Source organism: Biomphalaria glabrata, chromosome 13 (assembly GCF_947242115.1).
Source record: "Biomphalaria glabrata chromosome 13, xgBioGlab47.1, whole genome shotgun sequence".
In the NCBI taxonomy this organism is placed as follows: domain Eukaryota; kingdom Metazoa; phylum Mollusca; class Gastropoda; family Planorbidae; genus Biomphalaria; species Biomphalaria glabrata.
Window position 1 is genome coordinate 16,533,137 of NC_074723.1, and position 17,780 is coordinate 16,550,916.

At 36.7% G+C, this 17,780-nt stretch overlaps 1 protein-coding gene across 1 annotated transcript; it reads right to left on the bottom strand.

The window, feature by feature from the left end:
• Positions 1-4,487: 4,487 nt before the first annotated feature.
• Positions 4,488-6,704, bottom strand: LOC129922428 (uncharacterized). The gene has a single exon (XM_056008449.1). It carries the CDS (start codon positions 6,702-6,704, stop codon positions 4,488-4,490), a length of 2,217 nt encoding a protein of 738 aa, XP_055864424.1.
• Positions 6,705-17,780: the final 11,076 nt, after the last annotated feature.

The window sequence follows — 17,780 nt, forward strand, 5'->3', positions numbered from 1 at the left end:
ACGGTGTACCGGCATCTTTTTCAATGTGGAGAAAAAATTATTACTTTTTGTATTTTAATGTTTGTTATTAATTTATTAGTAGTTAAAAGTTAGGCGATCCATCACTGAGTACGGCATCTATATTGTTAAAAAAAAAAAAGCACTGTCTTATCTCTAACACTATTTCTTTATCTATCCCTACTCAACGGTATTTCAGTTTTCTAACGACATAGGAATTCTCCTGCTCCTTAACCTGATTGGACTACAATTTAAACACACAGAGTAGCTTAGCTTTAGATGTATAGACATCTACTAAAATATGAACTGTATAGCAGTGGCGTCATTAGTTTGGATGGGGGTTAGGACCGCACCGAGTATCAACCACCAGGGATGATACCCAGGTGAGATAAAAAAATATAATTCTTAGTGGTTAGATATACACTATGAACAGATATACATAGCCCTTTTTTTTTTTGCTGTTACAAATAATTTTAGTTAAAATTCAATCATAATGCTCAAAACCTTTACACCGTATCACCAGCAGAACTGTTGTTATGGAAACTATTGGAGTTCTGGCAAGAGGTGTATATCAGCAGGTCAACCTTTGTCATTGTCTATCAAAGGACAACATTAAGTATTACCGAAATCTCACATGTTAAGTTTAGAAAGTATACAAGAAGTATTTGAGACTTCTAGGGGTAATGACATAACGGAAAGATGAGCTTGTATTGCATGCGTTGTAGAATCAGTTGTCTACAGCAGTGTTTCCCAAACTAATTGTTTCGCGGAGCCATAGTGTTCCGCGAGGCCTGAATAGGTGTTCCTCGAACTACTGGAATAATTAAATAGTAGGCCACCATGTGAATTAACATCTCATTAAAAAATAAGTAAAATATTGCAGATTTAAGCTTTGTAAAGAAAACAACACATCTACATGGATGAAAAGCTGCAATGAGTCAATCTATAATTCGGTTGGAAGTGGTATCAGAGGGGAAAAACGTTGAAAAAGCGAAAATCATAAAGTGTGTTTTCTTTTATCAAACCAGATAAACTATAAACACGTCAGAGACAAAATGTCTCCCATGCATCTTGTTTGACAGCACATCTGGCATAGCACAAACTAATCAGATGTACGAAGTATAAGATTTTAAAAGGAAAAACGCTGATGAGTTCTGAAATCCTAAACAACATGAAAAGGGCTGTGCTGGACTTTATAAAGTGACAGTGTAGCCACGTAGGAAAGCTATGGAGAAGCACATGCAATTTTAAGAACCAACAGAAAAGTTTATTTTTAATGGATGTGTAGACAATTAATTTCATCTGTATGATGAACAATCTTTTTAAGAAAATATTTCTTGTGTAAACTTTTTTTTATATATGTTTGAAATACTTTTTTTCGCTCACTAAAAGTGCAGCCTAAGGACTTTTGCAAGCTGTCTGCAATTTTAGCGTTGTTTGCTTTGCCTTACTTTCTTTTGGGCAAGTAGACTGGGAGTTGACAATACACAAGAGTGATTTCAAACTAAAGGATTATATTTTAACAAAGTGGTGACCAAAAGTATGATACGTTCGTGTAAAATTTTATTGAGAAGACTCAACTGGAATAAAAAACGCATATAATTTCAATTAAAAAAAAAAGAATTAGAAACAAGTTTGAAATCCAGAAAAGAATGTTTAAACTTTTAAATAGCCTTTGACTAGTTCTTGCACGCTTTTAAATGTTATGTCTACAAACAAATATTGTTTACCATTTAATTTATTTTGCGAAAGTAGCAAACCTAGTATAATAATGTACAATAGGTTGCATAAGAAGCTCATTAATGTTTAATATAAAAACAATCATATGATAAGACTTTCTAATTTTAATAAGTTTATATTTCAATGCGTTCAATAAATATTTATAAATTGTCATACAAAACGAAATTTTAAAGTGTCAAAAGAAAGCATGAGCCGACCGCTCAGAGGGACACTGACCCTAGTGACACCACACTTCTATAGATTAATCTTTTTGCTATATAAACCAGTTCTATCTATTCTAATTTTATATCTACCCTTTACCTCAAAAGCATGCATCAACTGTTAAAAAGAAGTAAAAAATTCAATAACATATGTAAACTCTTTTTTTTTAAGTTAATAACTTTCCAGCAACTTAGAGTGTTCTTCTAATTGGGTCATCTAAAAATAGTTTCCATTGAACAGAGAACCTTAGCAAAGCTAAAAAAAAAACATCTATTGTTATACTTTTTTTTTTTTACTAAGCGATTTGGGGAGGGGGAGTGGCAGAAATATTTTATTATATTCTGGCATTTCCAGATGTTTCTTGTTTGCTTACCTGACATTGTTGCCCTTATTGTTCTGGGCCGGGTAATCCCGGAAAAAAAATGACAAAGAATTTTATTGATTTCAGTTTTATAGAGAAACGGGTCCAAACACCTTTACACTTTTTGTATATAAAGTCATTACAATTACATGTGAAAGAAGTGCTATTTAAAAAAGAAGTCTTGTACAAAAATAATTAATTAAACAAGGTTACAAAGACAGTTTGTGTGGCAACACAAACTCAAAATCGCCCCCCCCCCCGAAGTGGTCTACCTAGAGTCTTCACCAGGATTCGAACACTGGACTTCTGGTTCCAAGTGCTTTACTACTTAGCCACAACATCTACATTTATTCATTTAGCGTACAATTATATTTTTTAAAATAATAATTATTAACCTTATCCATACATTCAAAATTAATAACATGTTACATGTAATAAAGAGAAAATTAGATAAATTGGCAATATGAAAAAAAAAATATTGACCTATTTTAGTAAGGTAGTGAGCTAGCTAGAAATGACTTGAAAGACTTGGAGTAGGTCTTCTTGGACCAGACATTCCCCTTGCAAAATAAAAATTAATATCTCCTTTGTCATTTGTCATACAAACTAGACATAGATCTAGCTAGATCTAGACCTAGTTTTAGATCTACATCTAGATTGAAGATCTAAGTCTAGGTCAAGAGCTAAATCTAAATCTAGATCTAGAAAAAGATCTAAGTCTAGTCTAGAATAAGATGTAAGTCTAGTTCTAGATCTAAGTATAGATCTAATTCTAGATCTAGATCTACAACGATATAGAATCTTGATATAGAATCTACTATATCTAGACTAGAACTCGTATGAATTTACAAGTTTCAGCTTAAAATTACTAGACCTAGGCCAATGTTATAATCATGAATAGTAGGCCTTTTATTACTGGGTAATGCCGTTATCAATAGCTGTTCGTAAGCATCCGATTCATTTCTTAATGTGATACTTTTGTTTACATAATAAATAAATCTGCACCCCTAAGCTGTCAGAAGTTATTGCCTTATTGTCTGATCTCCGTCTCGACAGATCTGGGAAACTAAAAATTCTCGACCTGTATGGCGACATTTATGCACTACGCAAGACAGCAGGGTTTCTGTCCAGGGCTTTTGCAAGAGAGGATTTGAGCCTCTCAAGCCCTCACTCTAATGGAGTTGGATGATGATGATGATGACCTCCCCTGAAGTTTTGCATTGAAAAGTTGTTTTTTGTTTTTTTTTTAATCTGCTTGAAAAGATAATTTTAACCCTAACCCTAACCCTTGCGGAAAAAAAAAGCAGCCGTTGCATCAGAACTTTGAATGATCTAAAATATCATGATGTCCTATTTTCATTTTCTCTTCTAGTTCCTGAGATATAATCGGGACGGACGGACGGAAGGACGGACAGACGGACAGACAGGCCACACAAAACTAATAGCGACTTATCCCCTTTTAGGGGGTCACTAAAAACATGAAATTAAAAATTTAGTTGATACTAAAGAGAACCAGACGTCAACGGTTCACTAAGAAACTTTGACAGACCACAATAAACTATATATTGTGTATCCATCACAACAAGTTCTAATAAAGAAAATGAATAAACTATAAAAAAAAATGTATTCATCATTGCAATGTTCATATATGTTCCGGATATTTATGTGGATTTTCCTGGCACATGATTTGATATATATCTACGTACTTTTCCACTGGGTTTGGACCTACCCAGGAAGTGTAAACTAAGTGTCGAGTTGAAATATAGAAACGCTGATAAATAATTCAGCGGCTAAAAACTGATAGTCAACTTGTGACGGAATAATTATACCACTTTTCGTTTCTGAGAAAATATACAAACATTTGATTTGTGTGTATTTGTAATTAAACACTGGCACACAGACATGATCATTTATTGGAGGAAACAAAATAAGTGGGGGAAAAGAAAGATGCATGTTTGTAAAATGTTTTACATGTTTCGGATGTTCCTTCAGAGTTGAAGATAATTACTTCCTAGTCCAAACCTCCCGCAGGACGACGGAGGATGGGAGCGGGCAGGGTTTGAATCTGAACGACAGTCCAGCGCGCAAACCGCACGACCAGGCAGCCATGCGTCATTTCAAAAGTATTACATAAGCAAATGAAATCATTGAGAGACCTGTCTTCCTTTTTTGAATAAAAAAAAGTATGTTAGATCAAAAGAGATAAACCAGTTTGTAAAGCTATATAGTGGTAAATAACCACACCTCCTCGTTCGGAAAGAAATCTCGTTGAACTTTTCTCCAGAGTTTCACATAAAAATAATATTGAGACCAAAATATGTTTCCAACTCCTAAGATCTGTCTCGCAGTACTTCTCCTCTTCTATCAGCTGCACTTGTACTAGACTCATGGAAGCTACTTGGGGACTTCTAAGATCTGTCTCGCAGTACTTCTCCTCATCTAACAGCTGCACTTGTAACAGACTCATGGAAGCTGCTTGGGGACTTCTAATATCTGTCTCGCAGTACTTCTCCTCATCTAACAGCTGCACTTGTACTAGACTCATGGAAGCTGCTTGGGGACTCCTAAGATCTGTCTCGCAGTACTTCTCCTCTTCTATCAGCTGCACTTGTACTAGACTCATGGAAGCTACTTGGGGACTTCTAAGATCTGTCTCGCAGTACTTCTCCTCATCTAACAGCTGCACTTGTAACAGACTCATGGAAGCTGCTTGGGGACTTCTAATATCTGTCTCGCAGTACTTCTCCTCTTCTATCAGCTGCACTTGTACTAGACTCATGGAAGCTGCTTGGGGACTCCTAAGATCTGTCTCGCAGTACTTCTCCTCTTCTATCAGCTGCACTTGTACTAGACTCATGGAAGCTGCTTGGGGACTCCTAAGATCTGTCTCGCAGTACTTCTCCTCTTCTATCAGCTGCACTTGTACTAGACTCATGGAAGCTGCTTGGGGACTCCTAAGATCTGTCTCGCAGTACTTCTCCTCATCTATCAGCTGCACTTGTAACAGACTCATGGAAGCTGCTTGGGGACTCCTAAGATCTGTCTCGCAGTACTTCTCCTCTTCTATCAGCTGCACTTGTACTAGACTCATGGAAGCTGCTTGGGGACTCCTAAGATCTGTCTCGCAGTACTTCTCCTCTTCTATCAGCTGCACTTGTACTAGACTCATGGAAGCTGCTTGGGGACTCCTAAGATCTGTCTCGCAGTACTTCTCCTCATCTATCAGCTGCACTTGTAACAGACTCATGGAAGCTGCTTGGGGACTCCTAAGATCTTTCTCGCAGTACTTCTCCTCATCTATCAGCTGCACTTGTAACATACTCATGGAAGCTGCTTGGGGACTCCTAAGATCTGTCTCGCAGTACTTCTCCTCTTCTATCAGCTGCACTTGTACTAGACTCATGGAAGCTGCTTGGGGACTCCTAAGATCTGTCTCGCAGTACTTCTCCTCATCTAACAGCTGCACTTGTACTAGACTCATGGAAGCTGCTTGGGGACTTCTAATATCTGTCTCGCAGTACTTCTCCTCATCTAACAGCTGCACTTGTACTAGACTCATGGAAGCTGCTTGAGGACTCCTAAGATCTGTCTCGCAGTACTTCTCTTCTAACAGCTGCACTTGTAACAGGCTCATGGAAGCTGCTTGGGGACTTCTAAGATCTGTCTCGCAGTACTTCTCCTCTTCTATCAGCTGCACTTGTACTAGACTCATGGAAGCTGCTTGGGGACTCCTAAGATCTGTCTCGCAGTACTTCTCCTCATCTATCAGCTGCACTTGTACTAGACTCATGGAAGCTGCTTGGGGACTCCTAAGATCTGTCTCGCAGTACTTCTCCTCATCTATCAGCTGCACTTGTACTAGACTCATGGAAGCTGCTTGGGGACTCCTAAGATCTGTCTCGCAGTACTTCTCTTCTAACAGCTGCACTTGTAACAGGCTCATGGAAGCTGCATGGGGACTCCTAAGATCTGTCTCGCAGTACTTCTCCTCTTCTATCAGCTGCACTTGTACTAGACTCATGGAAGCTGCTTGGGGACTCCTAAGATCTGTCTCGCAGTACTTCTCCTCATCTATCAGCTGCACTTGTACTAGACTCATGGAAGCTGCTTGGGGACTTCTAAGATCTGTCTCGCAGTACTTCTCCTCTTCTATCAGCTGCACTTGTACTAGACTCATGGAAGCTGCTTGGAGACTCCTAAGATCTGTCTCGCAGTACTTCTCCTCATCTATCAGCTGCACTTGTACTAGACTCATGGAAGCTGCTTGGGGACTTCTAAGATCTGTCTCGCAGTACTTCTCTTCTAACAGCTGCACTTGTAACAGGCTCATGGAAGCTGCTTGGGGACTTCTAAGATCTGTCTTGCAGTACTTCTCTTCTAACAGCTGCACTTGTAACAGACTCATGGAAGCTGCTTGGGGATGTTGTTACATTTCATGAAGTGTTCCATCTTGCAAGCCATGCACTACGTTCTTTTCTTCCAAGCCATGTCCCGTACGTTTAGAATGAGCTCTGCAGATAAGTCTCAAATTTCCAAAACAATTTGATTCACTGCTAAAACTTTTCAAAAACTTGAAATACTTAATTTTTATTAATGGCGGAAAACTATATTTAGCTTTTTTTTTTTCTTTTGGTGTATCCTGTGTACAAACTAGAGCCAAGTGCAGATAAGCCATGATTTATTAAATGTATAGGATTACTTATTCCAACTATAAATTACTGCAGAACTAGATTCCATTTGTAGCTTCTGTTTAGTTGGCAAGATTGAAGTTCACCTTTGCGTCCTTCACATTGAGTAGTTTATCGTTCAAAGCTCCAATAGTCTTGCAATAGAAAGAAAGTACTGTACTCTCACACAGATCTTTACTCTCGCTTGTTCAAGTTTGTTCTACATATTATGATCTGCTTCTTGCCTCGTATTTTAAATGAAATCACGTCTATTGTTGGAAATTTATAATACTAAGAAAAATAAAAAAAATACATTTAAATATATATATATATATATATATATTAAGCGTACTTGTATCAATTAGATTGGATCAGTCATGTAATTTAAGTTGTAATAGATGTAGGTTAGAAAAAAAGCGTGAAATTTCAACTCTTGGCTTAAGCCTTCTCAGGCTTCTCAAGCCAACACGGTAACCACTCTGTAGTGGAGAGCTTATGAACATGGAACATTGTATAGTTATCTATTGTTTAAGAAGTTTCGTCCTACTTTTCAGGTTTGTGTTCACTAAGACTCAGACGACGAACTGTTAGGGTGACTAATTCAGCTTATGCCACCACTTTAACCAATTACAATTTCTTTACCTTGATCAAGATACCTAACAAAATAATGTATTTCCAATAATCAATTAACTAATTGGTTAACATTTTTTATTGATTCTTGTGTTACCAGTTAAAAGAAATAATTTTTGAAAATTTAGCTTGATTTAAGTCTTTGCGCGGGAAAAATAACATATACAAACTTTTTACCAGACAGACAGAGTAACTTGATAAAAGGTTTTTTAAAAGGCTTTTGTTTGAGTATGAAAATTAATAAGTGCAACATTTTATGTAAATATAAAATTTTGAAATCACCCCAGCCTTGGCTGACTAGTTTTAATGATCATTGGCTTGAGCAGACAAATGACACTCTTAAGTAATGAATTTCTATCACGATGACAACAAAAATATTTGATGGCTGCGAACAATAAACAGATGTAGGTCTTATAGTGGAGTTTCCATCTCTTAGACTGGCTTCCGAAGAAGTCTGTAGATCCCAGTCTTTCCCACAGCCATATTTAAAATTGTTTTATTTCAGAAATATCACATATACAAGAGAAGCAGTAGCAGGATAAATAGTTGCCAGACAATGGTATTTTTTTATTTTTGTGTGTGTGTCAAATATTCGTTAGTTATTAAGGTAGCAACTATAATCCTAATTTCAAAAACTTAGGGCTCACCTTTTATCTCTTTTTTTTTCTATATGTTCTTGGTTCAGTTTAACACTTTGAATGATTTAACGTAATTTGATAAAGCTACTAGTCATAAAAAAAACTGTTTTCTATTGAGCACAATTTTGTTGGCCTTAAAAGTGTGTATCAATGTATCTGGCCAAAAAAATAAAATATTTTATTATATATTTTTTTCTTAATAAAAAGGTTGCTCACTGTAACATATAAAGACAATTTTTCAACTTTTCTCATGTTACCCTGTCTCTTTATCAATTAATTTCTGAACAACTTTATATCGTCTGCTCTATTGTGCTGGACAGAAATCGAATTCAAGGCACACTCTGAAGAACTCGTCGAAAAAGCTGGCAGAAAAAAAAGAAAATAACATTAAAAAAAAACAGCGTTGTCTAGACAGACGCCTTTTACAAGCTCAGCATTGTCTAGACAGATGCCTTTTACAAGCTCAGCATTGTCTAGACAGATGCCTTTTTTAAAAACCATAGTATAACCAATCATACAGCCACTTCAAGGGAAATTGTGCATCAGAGCGACCTGAAGTGTTCGACTACAGTCTGGAAATCTCAGAGACCATATCAAAGCAATGTCGACATTTTTGTAAACAAAAGCTAAAGATGGCTGTGTGTTGATATGTGTGCGTAAAGTGTATGTGTTCGTGTGTGTGTGTGTTCGAAGGGAATCTCTCTTCTGTTTATTGTACAAGACTGTGAACTAGTTTCTTTGCCCTTCATACTTTCGTCTGCTCATTGCCATCAAACTAGTTTGTCTGAAAAGCAGCAGTTTAATGTATTAGTAATATGTCATTTGAACTTGAGTTTAATGCCATTGTAATGTGTCATTTGAACTTGAGTTTAATGTCATTGTAATGTGTCATTTGAACTTGAGTTTAATGTCATTGTAATGTGTCATTTGAACTTGAGTTTAATGTCATTGTAATGTGTCATTTGAACTTGAGTTTAATGTGTGCCTGCTCTGTTTTTAGCCCTTTGTTTTTAAATTGGATCTGTTTGTTATACTGAAGCTAACCTTTTCGCTGTCTCATTCATAATCGCGTGCGGAACTAATACAACGCCATTCTTTCATCTACAGCAGACGAGATATGTGAATCTACTTCCGGCTAGCTTTAAATCGTGGGATCATGTTTGGTTATTCTAATAATAATCTCAAAAAACAAAAAAAAAAGCCGGACATTTACTAGATTATATAGTCAATTGCTTCCGTTTGAATCGTGACAAGTGTATATGATAAAAGCTTTACTTGAGAGTACTGATCTAAAATGTCAAATAGCGCTATAAATACCACGACATTTGTGTACAGTTGATTAATAATTTCTGTCTGACGAACGTTGGCATATTATTCAGCACAGAGGTAATATTTTTTTACATGTATACTTAAAAAATGTTATACAATTTTCATTGCATTTATACTATTTTTTACAAAGCTTATTTCAACTCACTCTGTCTGTCTGGTCAAAAGTTTGTACACGTTATTTCTCCCACACCGAATCTCGGATCTAGCTGAATTTTTTAGCAAAATGTGTTCTTTTATCTGACAAAACAAGAATCAATTTAAAAAAAAAAACAATTAGTTAATTAACTATTTACTAATTAATTATTTTCTTTGGAATTTCGAACAAGGGAAAGAAATTGTACTTGATAGATAAGCTTGGTATAAGTTGAATTAGTTCCCTTTATACCTTGTAGAGAGAAAAATTTGAAACTACCAATAGATAAGAACTTTTTTTTAAATAAACATTTCCCCAGAACATTAGTTACTCTACTGGAGGCTGAGGAGGCTTTAGCTTTTGAGTTCGAATTCAAGTCAATCAAATTTTTCAAAAAAATGCTTTTAGAAAGCGATCACCAGGATATCCCCTTCTTTCTCCCCCTCCCCACCTATTTCCAACTGGTCCAGACAAGTGATAGGATCATAGCGTTTTTGATCAAGTTGAAAGCATGAAATTGCGTTAAACAAAATATTTGGTAAAAATCTTTCTAATGGCGCAGATTTAATATTGTAGTTCATCTATTACAAATTTAATTACATGACTGATACAAGCTTTTTTTTTAAAATATTTTTTATGTTTTTGTTGTTTTTATGTCTGTCCGTCTACCAATTACAGAACATTTTCTTTCATTATAAAAACATTTATGTGACACACCCTGCGCCAGTATGAACTATGCATGAGATCTACACCCATGTACGTATCGTACACAGAGTCCCTTGTCAAAGCATCAAACAACTGGCCTTACCATATGTAGGTTTACGTGAATAGGTTCCTCCTTTCGCTATCTAACTCTTTTTGGATCCTTAGTGTAAGTTTCAGACAATATATCGTTTCTATTGGGCTCGTTCTTGTGAATACAATTTGTTTGTGTCTACAGTGACAATCGATCTGCAGAGCCCAAAACTGCCATTACTTTGTCCATCTAGTCTGAAGTGTAAGTGTAGTAACCTTAGAAAAGGCACGAACTATGTTAGTATATACTTAAACTGTGGATATAGAATAAAGGTCATTGATTAATAAGCATGACTATATCATCTTTATTGAAGTAACGTCTGTGTTACATAAGATAAGGTAAGATAAAAAGAGAAACTCTAAAGAGAAGAAATATGGAAATTGTTTCAGGGAATTATTGTGGAGACTGTGGTATACAAAAAGTGAACGGTGTACCAAGGTAACAACGTGTTGAGTAATATAGCAAAAAAGGTCCCCTTTCAGACCTTGCAACCTATGCGGTAGAAAATGTAAAGGTTATCTGGTTAAGAAGTCGTGGTGGTTGGGTGAAAAAGCGTTTAATTTCCGAACCAAGGGGTCTCGGTTTCGAATCTCCTGGTGATGACTGGGATTTTATATTTCTGGATCTTTTGGACGCTTCTGAGTCCACCCAGCTCTATTGGTTACCAGACATAAGTTGGGGAAAAATAAGGGTGGTTGGCTGTTGTGCTGGCCACATCACACTATGGATGACATATTTACAATGTGTTTAGGGTCTCCAGAATATTATTTGCTCATATGTCTAGCGTGAAATGGATCGCTGGAAATAAATATAACAGAAGGGAAATTGATGACAAAATGTTTGAAAAAAATAGTATACTTTTATAGTAGTCTTAAGTTGCATTATGTCATTGCTACACATGGCCTATACTAGCTATGCATCATTTAACACACACCCCTATCAAATAACGCAATTATTCATGCCAGGAGATAGCCCAAAACTGAAGCAGGACCTGGGCCCTTACACTGCTTCGTGAAGGATGTAATTACATCGTTTTTCATTCATCGCAAGTTGGATACACCAGTTTAAAGTTTCCATGTGTTAGAGGAGCCCCTCCCCCTACCACACGTACTTTAGGTGTTTTTTTTTCCTTCATTTTAACAGAATGGTAGACTCTACTGTCACCAGAAAGACAGATATGGTACAACTGATATAAAAGTAAAGTACAGTTATTTAAAATGCAAGCTTACATTTGATTTTGAATGAAAACGAACAAAAAAAAAAACGAAACGTAGCAATGAAAAATAAAATAAAATTAATATCAAATATGAGGCGATAAAAGATGGGCCAGTATAAGGAACTCTCTTAGATCTATTTATGAATATTATGTAAACATTGGGAACAGTATTGGTCAGAAGCAAGAATATTTGTTACACTATCTGATATTTGTTACACTATCTGATACGCACGCTTGGCTACGGCTAATGGGTATTTGTTTGGTTAGGTTTTTTTGTCCTTCAATGGTAGGCCCGCATTGGGCCCTCACCCCTTCCAGCACCACAACCATTTTCTAACTCTTTAACTTTAAGGGTTCCATTTTCTAACTCATTAGCTTTGCAAGTTACCTTCTCTTTTTTTAAAGCTAGTTCATCCTTCTATCGATGGTTTTCAGACATACTGATGTGGGCTAGAAACCTATATGAAGCATTTTATTTCATTGTAACAATATTCAACTTGCAACAGGTATACATATTGCTGCTCACCCCCATCTCCGTTATTTGAATGCAATCTAAATGGAGGTAAAGTTGTTGAAGGTTGTCAAAGCTTGGAAAGACGTAGACCTCACGATCTGGAGAGTTTCGAGAATAAAAACATGTTATACACAGCGATAGTCGACACTGAAAAACGCACATAAAGTCAGGCGTGACTTGAACATCTAATGCAGGCTTGAGAGAATGCATGTATAAAATTGGGCTCCTTAGCTCTAAAAGGGGTTGCTCTTGAAGATGAGTTATAGTCTTTTTAGAATTGAGAGCGGTCAACGATTGCATTGTGTCTAACATAGAGAAAGAAGACTTTTTTGTTACTTGACAGCTACATATAACATATAACTTTAAGACCTTTCAACTTTCAGATGCTCTGACGCCCTGGTCTTTTGTGACATTGATTTCAAGTATATTTAGATAAATAGTAAGACAATTGTAACGGCTAAAAAGAAAAAAAAGAGATACTAAAAGAGGCTACACTGTATCTGTCTATGTGGAGTATACCTTTCATTGACAACGCTATCTTTCATTCATAAAGTCTGTACACTAAACAAGGGAGGACCTCCCTGGGGGCGCACATAAAATCATTCAACCGGCACGTCACCACTTGGCGACAACCACGGTTGTGACGTCGTGGTTGTCTCGACCCCTTTCAAGCCCTGAGTGAGATTTCAAAGTAATAACCTTCTCCACGGGTGTGAAATTCGACTGCGTGTGTGTGTGTGTGAGGGATGTGACACAGTGTGACATTGTGTGCAGATATTTATGTGTGTGTGGGGGGGGGGAATGGTATCAGCAAGAAATAGGCATAGGACGTTGCATTGCATAAATTAAATAAACAGTGCTTAAAGTTAACAAAAGGAAATTCTCTGGTTATGAAAGTTTCAAACTTTAGTTATAATAAGAAATTGACATGGGGCCTCCTTTTTCTTTCAAAAAAGAAAAGAAAAGTGAATGGGAAAAGTCAATGAAAGTGTTGACTTACTTTGATTGACACAAGTAGACTTAGATACAAGAGATTTCATAAAGGAGTTAGCTAGGGATATCATCCCTCCACCCTCTGTTGGTTTTTACTTAATTGAGAAATGTGTGAAGTGCTTGGTAAAGAGATTGAGTTCAGATTGTTTTGGAAGAGATTAGTTCAAGCGCTTCCATCTAAGAGAACCAATGTCTGAGCTTCTAGGCTCGTGATCGAGTGCTTGAGGGAATACAACGAGAATGTCAAGTACGTATAGGAAGATAGATGTACAGATGTATGTGTGTCTTGGGAGTATATAAAATAATAGTAGTGTAGAAGAAAAAAGAACATATCGTTTTAGATGTTATTGAAATCTTATCTTATAAAATACAGACGTTACTTCAAAAAAGAAGATGGTTACGTCCTACGCGTCATGCATCTAGTCACGCATGTTAACCAATGACTTAAATTCTGCCAAGTCATTGGATTTACTGACTGGGTCAGGCTACCCATTCAATGCTCTAATAGCACTAGGGAAAAATGAGCATTTGTACTAATTAGTCCAAGCATGTGGAATGACAAATTTACCTTTATCTTTGTGTCTTTCTGAGTATTTTATTAGGGTCTTTGTATTTCAAGAGTGTTTGATGTATAATTGCTACTTTACATTTAAGTCTTCTATCCTGATGGGTTTCTAAATTTAATGATTTTACTAAATGTGTTACTCTAATCACCTAAAATCGTCAATTCCAATGGCAACGAGCCTCTGAGGCTTCATTCTGCGCTGTAAACATAGGTTTTGAGAGCTGGATAGCTACACAATACCGTCATGATATAGCCCGCAGGCCGTAGTTTGAGGATCAGTGTCTCAATGTAGGTTTACTTGTCAAAGAAAGAATCCATTAATTCGATGCCAAGATGTAATACATGACCAAAACCGTCAAGTTTTATGTCAAATGTTTCATTGTGCACATCATCGTGTCTACATTAGATGCGTCCTTGAACTACATCAGACTTACAGTTTTGTCAGAAGTATTGACATACAAAAAAAAACTATGTTTGCATTTAGCTAAGACAGACAACTCCAATAAAAGATAAAGCTAAGACAGACAACTCCAATAAAAGATCAACAACACAAGCGTCACGCTTGGTTGAATGAACGTAAGCACGAGATAGGAAAGAGAGGGAACGAGGAGGTGTTGGGGGGGGGGGGGAAGGAGGGTAAATTTCAGTCATATCTCCTCTCACCGAAAAACCAATTTTAAACGAGCAGGATGTATGGGGGCAAGGTATAGAAAAAGTTCCTGTCAAGGGCCTGATTCAGACATTTTGATGCCTTAAGCATCGAAATATAACCTGTCAATTACTACATTAATATTCATTAGCTGATTATTCTATATTTGCCAGTTAGTTGGAATATACATGTTATCTTATTTGTGTATGTACTTTTTCTAATTAGCAACTACCTACTATCTAATCATTATGTACAAATAAACACATTAAAAACACCTCAAACATAAAGCGGAGTCTCCCTGTCACCTATACACACGTGCTGTTGGGTTTCATTCCGAATCCACAACCAAATAGAGGGAGATTGTTTACTAATACTGACGCTTGTACAACTTGATATCATCTGTTTAAGTCATCTACTGTTTCAAGTGTGGTAAAGAAAGACCAGTCAAATCCTTTTTATTGTAAATATATATTAGAATCTATATCGTGTTGGCCTCTTTCAATCGTAGAACGACTATGGCTCATCTCGAACACTTTCTCATGTGACTGTGGAGCCCTATTTTGGAGAGACACTCCCGTCCACAAATATCGCAGGTTAAGTAGGAGCTCGCTTTGGTGGTAGAAGAGCTAGCAATTTTTCACACGGCACGTTTTTCTTCCAGAGCTGAGGCCTAAAATTTTTCACTGTCTACAGCTTTCTTGGTCACCGTCTCTCTCCATCTAGTGCGGTCTAGGGCTATGTCTTCCCAATGGTCAGTATCAATGTTCACTGATTTGAGGTCCCGTTCATTACATCCACATATATATATAAACTCGATTCACGATTTAGCCGGTCATCGTCGCTACTCATGCGTTTTGCAGTAACATATATATATATATATACAAACACACAAGTCGGTAAAAAAAATATTGTTGCCTTCTTTTGTATTAGAATCTTTTCTGCTTCCCAAGACAGGAAGTTTCAGAGTTTCATTTCTTGGCATGCAGTAAGCAACGAGACTCATGTGTGTATTTTAACTTCAGCAAAACATCTTTTAGTAATCAAAGTTAAACCTGAGTCCTAGTAGTTCATTCGCTCCAATGAAGTCAACAGAGTGTCTAGTATCTTGTAACCCTCAAAACTAATCCAATGTCCTTGTAGTAACGACCAAAACATGAATATACAAGCACATACAATGGGAGGAGTGGAGGGGGGGGGGTATCTTTAGACGTTAATCCGACATCATACATTTTAGAAAATTAAAACGATGTATCGCATTTGTTATGGAGTTTGTGTTCGTGAGTGCGTGCGTGCGCAGTTAGTTACTAGTTGAAGTAACACTATAAAACCATGTACTTTATATAAGTCCAGGTGTATCCCTTTGTATAACTGAATGTTTTTTTTTTGTAAACCTCATTCACAGAAAGAGTTCTGAACGACTCCTCTCTTTAATGGAGGCTTAAAAGAACTAAGTTAAGATGGTCTATGTTGTTATGTTGTTATTATTCGTGTAGCGACTGCTGTACGATGTACGCTGCTTTATGTGCCTTCAGTTTCAGCTGTCCGCTTTTTGTCGACTTCGTTTAATGTTAGAGTGACGTCAAACGTGAAAACACCAGAAAACAGAAATGGGACATATATATATATATGTGGTGGGAACAAGGAGTGGCTACTGCCCAGGGGTATACATAAAGGAGAATTTATAAAAAAGATATCCACATTTCAACTGGTCAACAACTATTACCTTTATTTATTGGACCATTTACAGCAGCAAACAAAAAAAAATACTGTTGTAACTCTAGGTTAGGCACTCAACGAAAAGGCAGGCAACTCAACACAGTTTAACAGGAAATAAATAGTTGTTTTTAATTCACTAGGGTAAACACATAACATCCTTCAGCTTCCTCAGAGTCTTACTACTAAGTATACCAGTCCTTTGCTACTTGACCCAAATGTGGACCAACCACAGCCTTCCCTGCTTCGCTCCAGGTCCCTACTACAACCTTCAGGCAGCACAAACGTTGGCCTCTTAGTTTCCCAAACATTCAGACTCTTCACAATCCCTGATGCACTGTTCTTCTCTCCATTCTAGTGTCTTTCTGTTTACGTTCAACAGTGCGCTAGTGCGCATCTCATGCACTGGTGCAAGGCAGGGTTACAACAATACTTTAAATCTGACTATTGGAAACACTGTCATAGTTAAGAATTATTAGCCTGTATCTTGCTCGAAGGCTCGGAATTGTGTTGGAGTCCAGAGATATCTTCCCGAACATGTGGGACCCACCTATCTTCTATTTTGAAGTAACGTCTACATTGTACGAGGTATATTCATCTCTTTTGGTTTTGATGGTTTTGAATCGCATTGGGGAGCTGCTCTTAAAAAAAGTTTATAAAGAATTGGCTGTGAACGATGAAGGATCAGAACCTAAATTAGTTTTGAAAGTGTTTTAATTCATGAAATACATTTCAACGAGATCAATAACTCAATAACGACTTTCGTCGAAAAAAAGCCGCAAAGTTCCACTCGATAACAAGTTCATTTATTTTTTCATACATTGTATTGGTCTTTAACAAATTACTACATTATTAGTTGAAGTATTTCGTGTATTGGCGATAATATATATATATATATATATATATATATATATATATATATATATACAATATTAGAGCTGAGTGGACTCAGAGGCGCCCGAAATTAAAATAAAAAATCTCAGTCTTCACTAGGATTCAAACCCGGAACGCCCGATTCGGAAAATCAGTCACTCAGCCACCGCGCCTCTTGGTTAAACAAAACAAAACAAAACAAAAATCTAAGAATTGTTAAAATTGGTTCCGCCATTCATTAGAAGCAATGTAATGCTTACAAAGACTTATAGAAGAGAGGGAGCAATAAAATACTATAAATAATAATATCATTACACCAATATGAACAATTTGAGCCAATAGAAAGATCAGATATATTATATGTGAAGTAGGTCTCTAGCTTCAGAAATAGCTGTTCAAAGTTCACGTAGCTAGTGTAGACTGTAGACTGGTATGTAAGGCGTCTGGTCTAGTTAAGTTGTGTACTAATTGAATCAACACGCGTGACCAATCAAGCGGACTGTGCGCAGTCTCCAACACTAGATCCATAGGAACACACTTTTGATGTCATTCAAACAAGTATTTCCGCCCATTTTTGACTTCCTTAATTTCAAATCATAGAACTGTGCAGATACGTTATTGAACCTATGGTATTTTTTTTTTCAGTCAAGTGTTCTCAAAAAGACCATTATCCTGCCTCCCCCCCCAAAAAAAAAATATTACATAAGGAGCAGTGGAATCTCTTGACTCTGCCACTAGACGCGGTAAACTTTAAATGTCAAATAA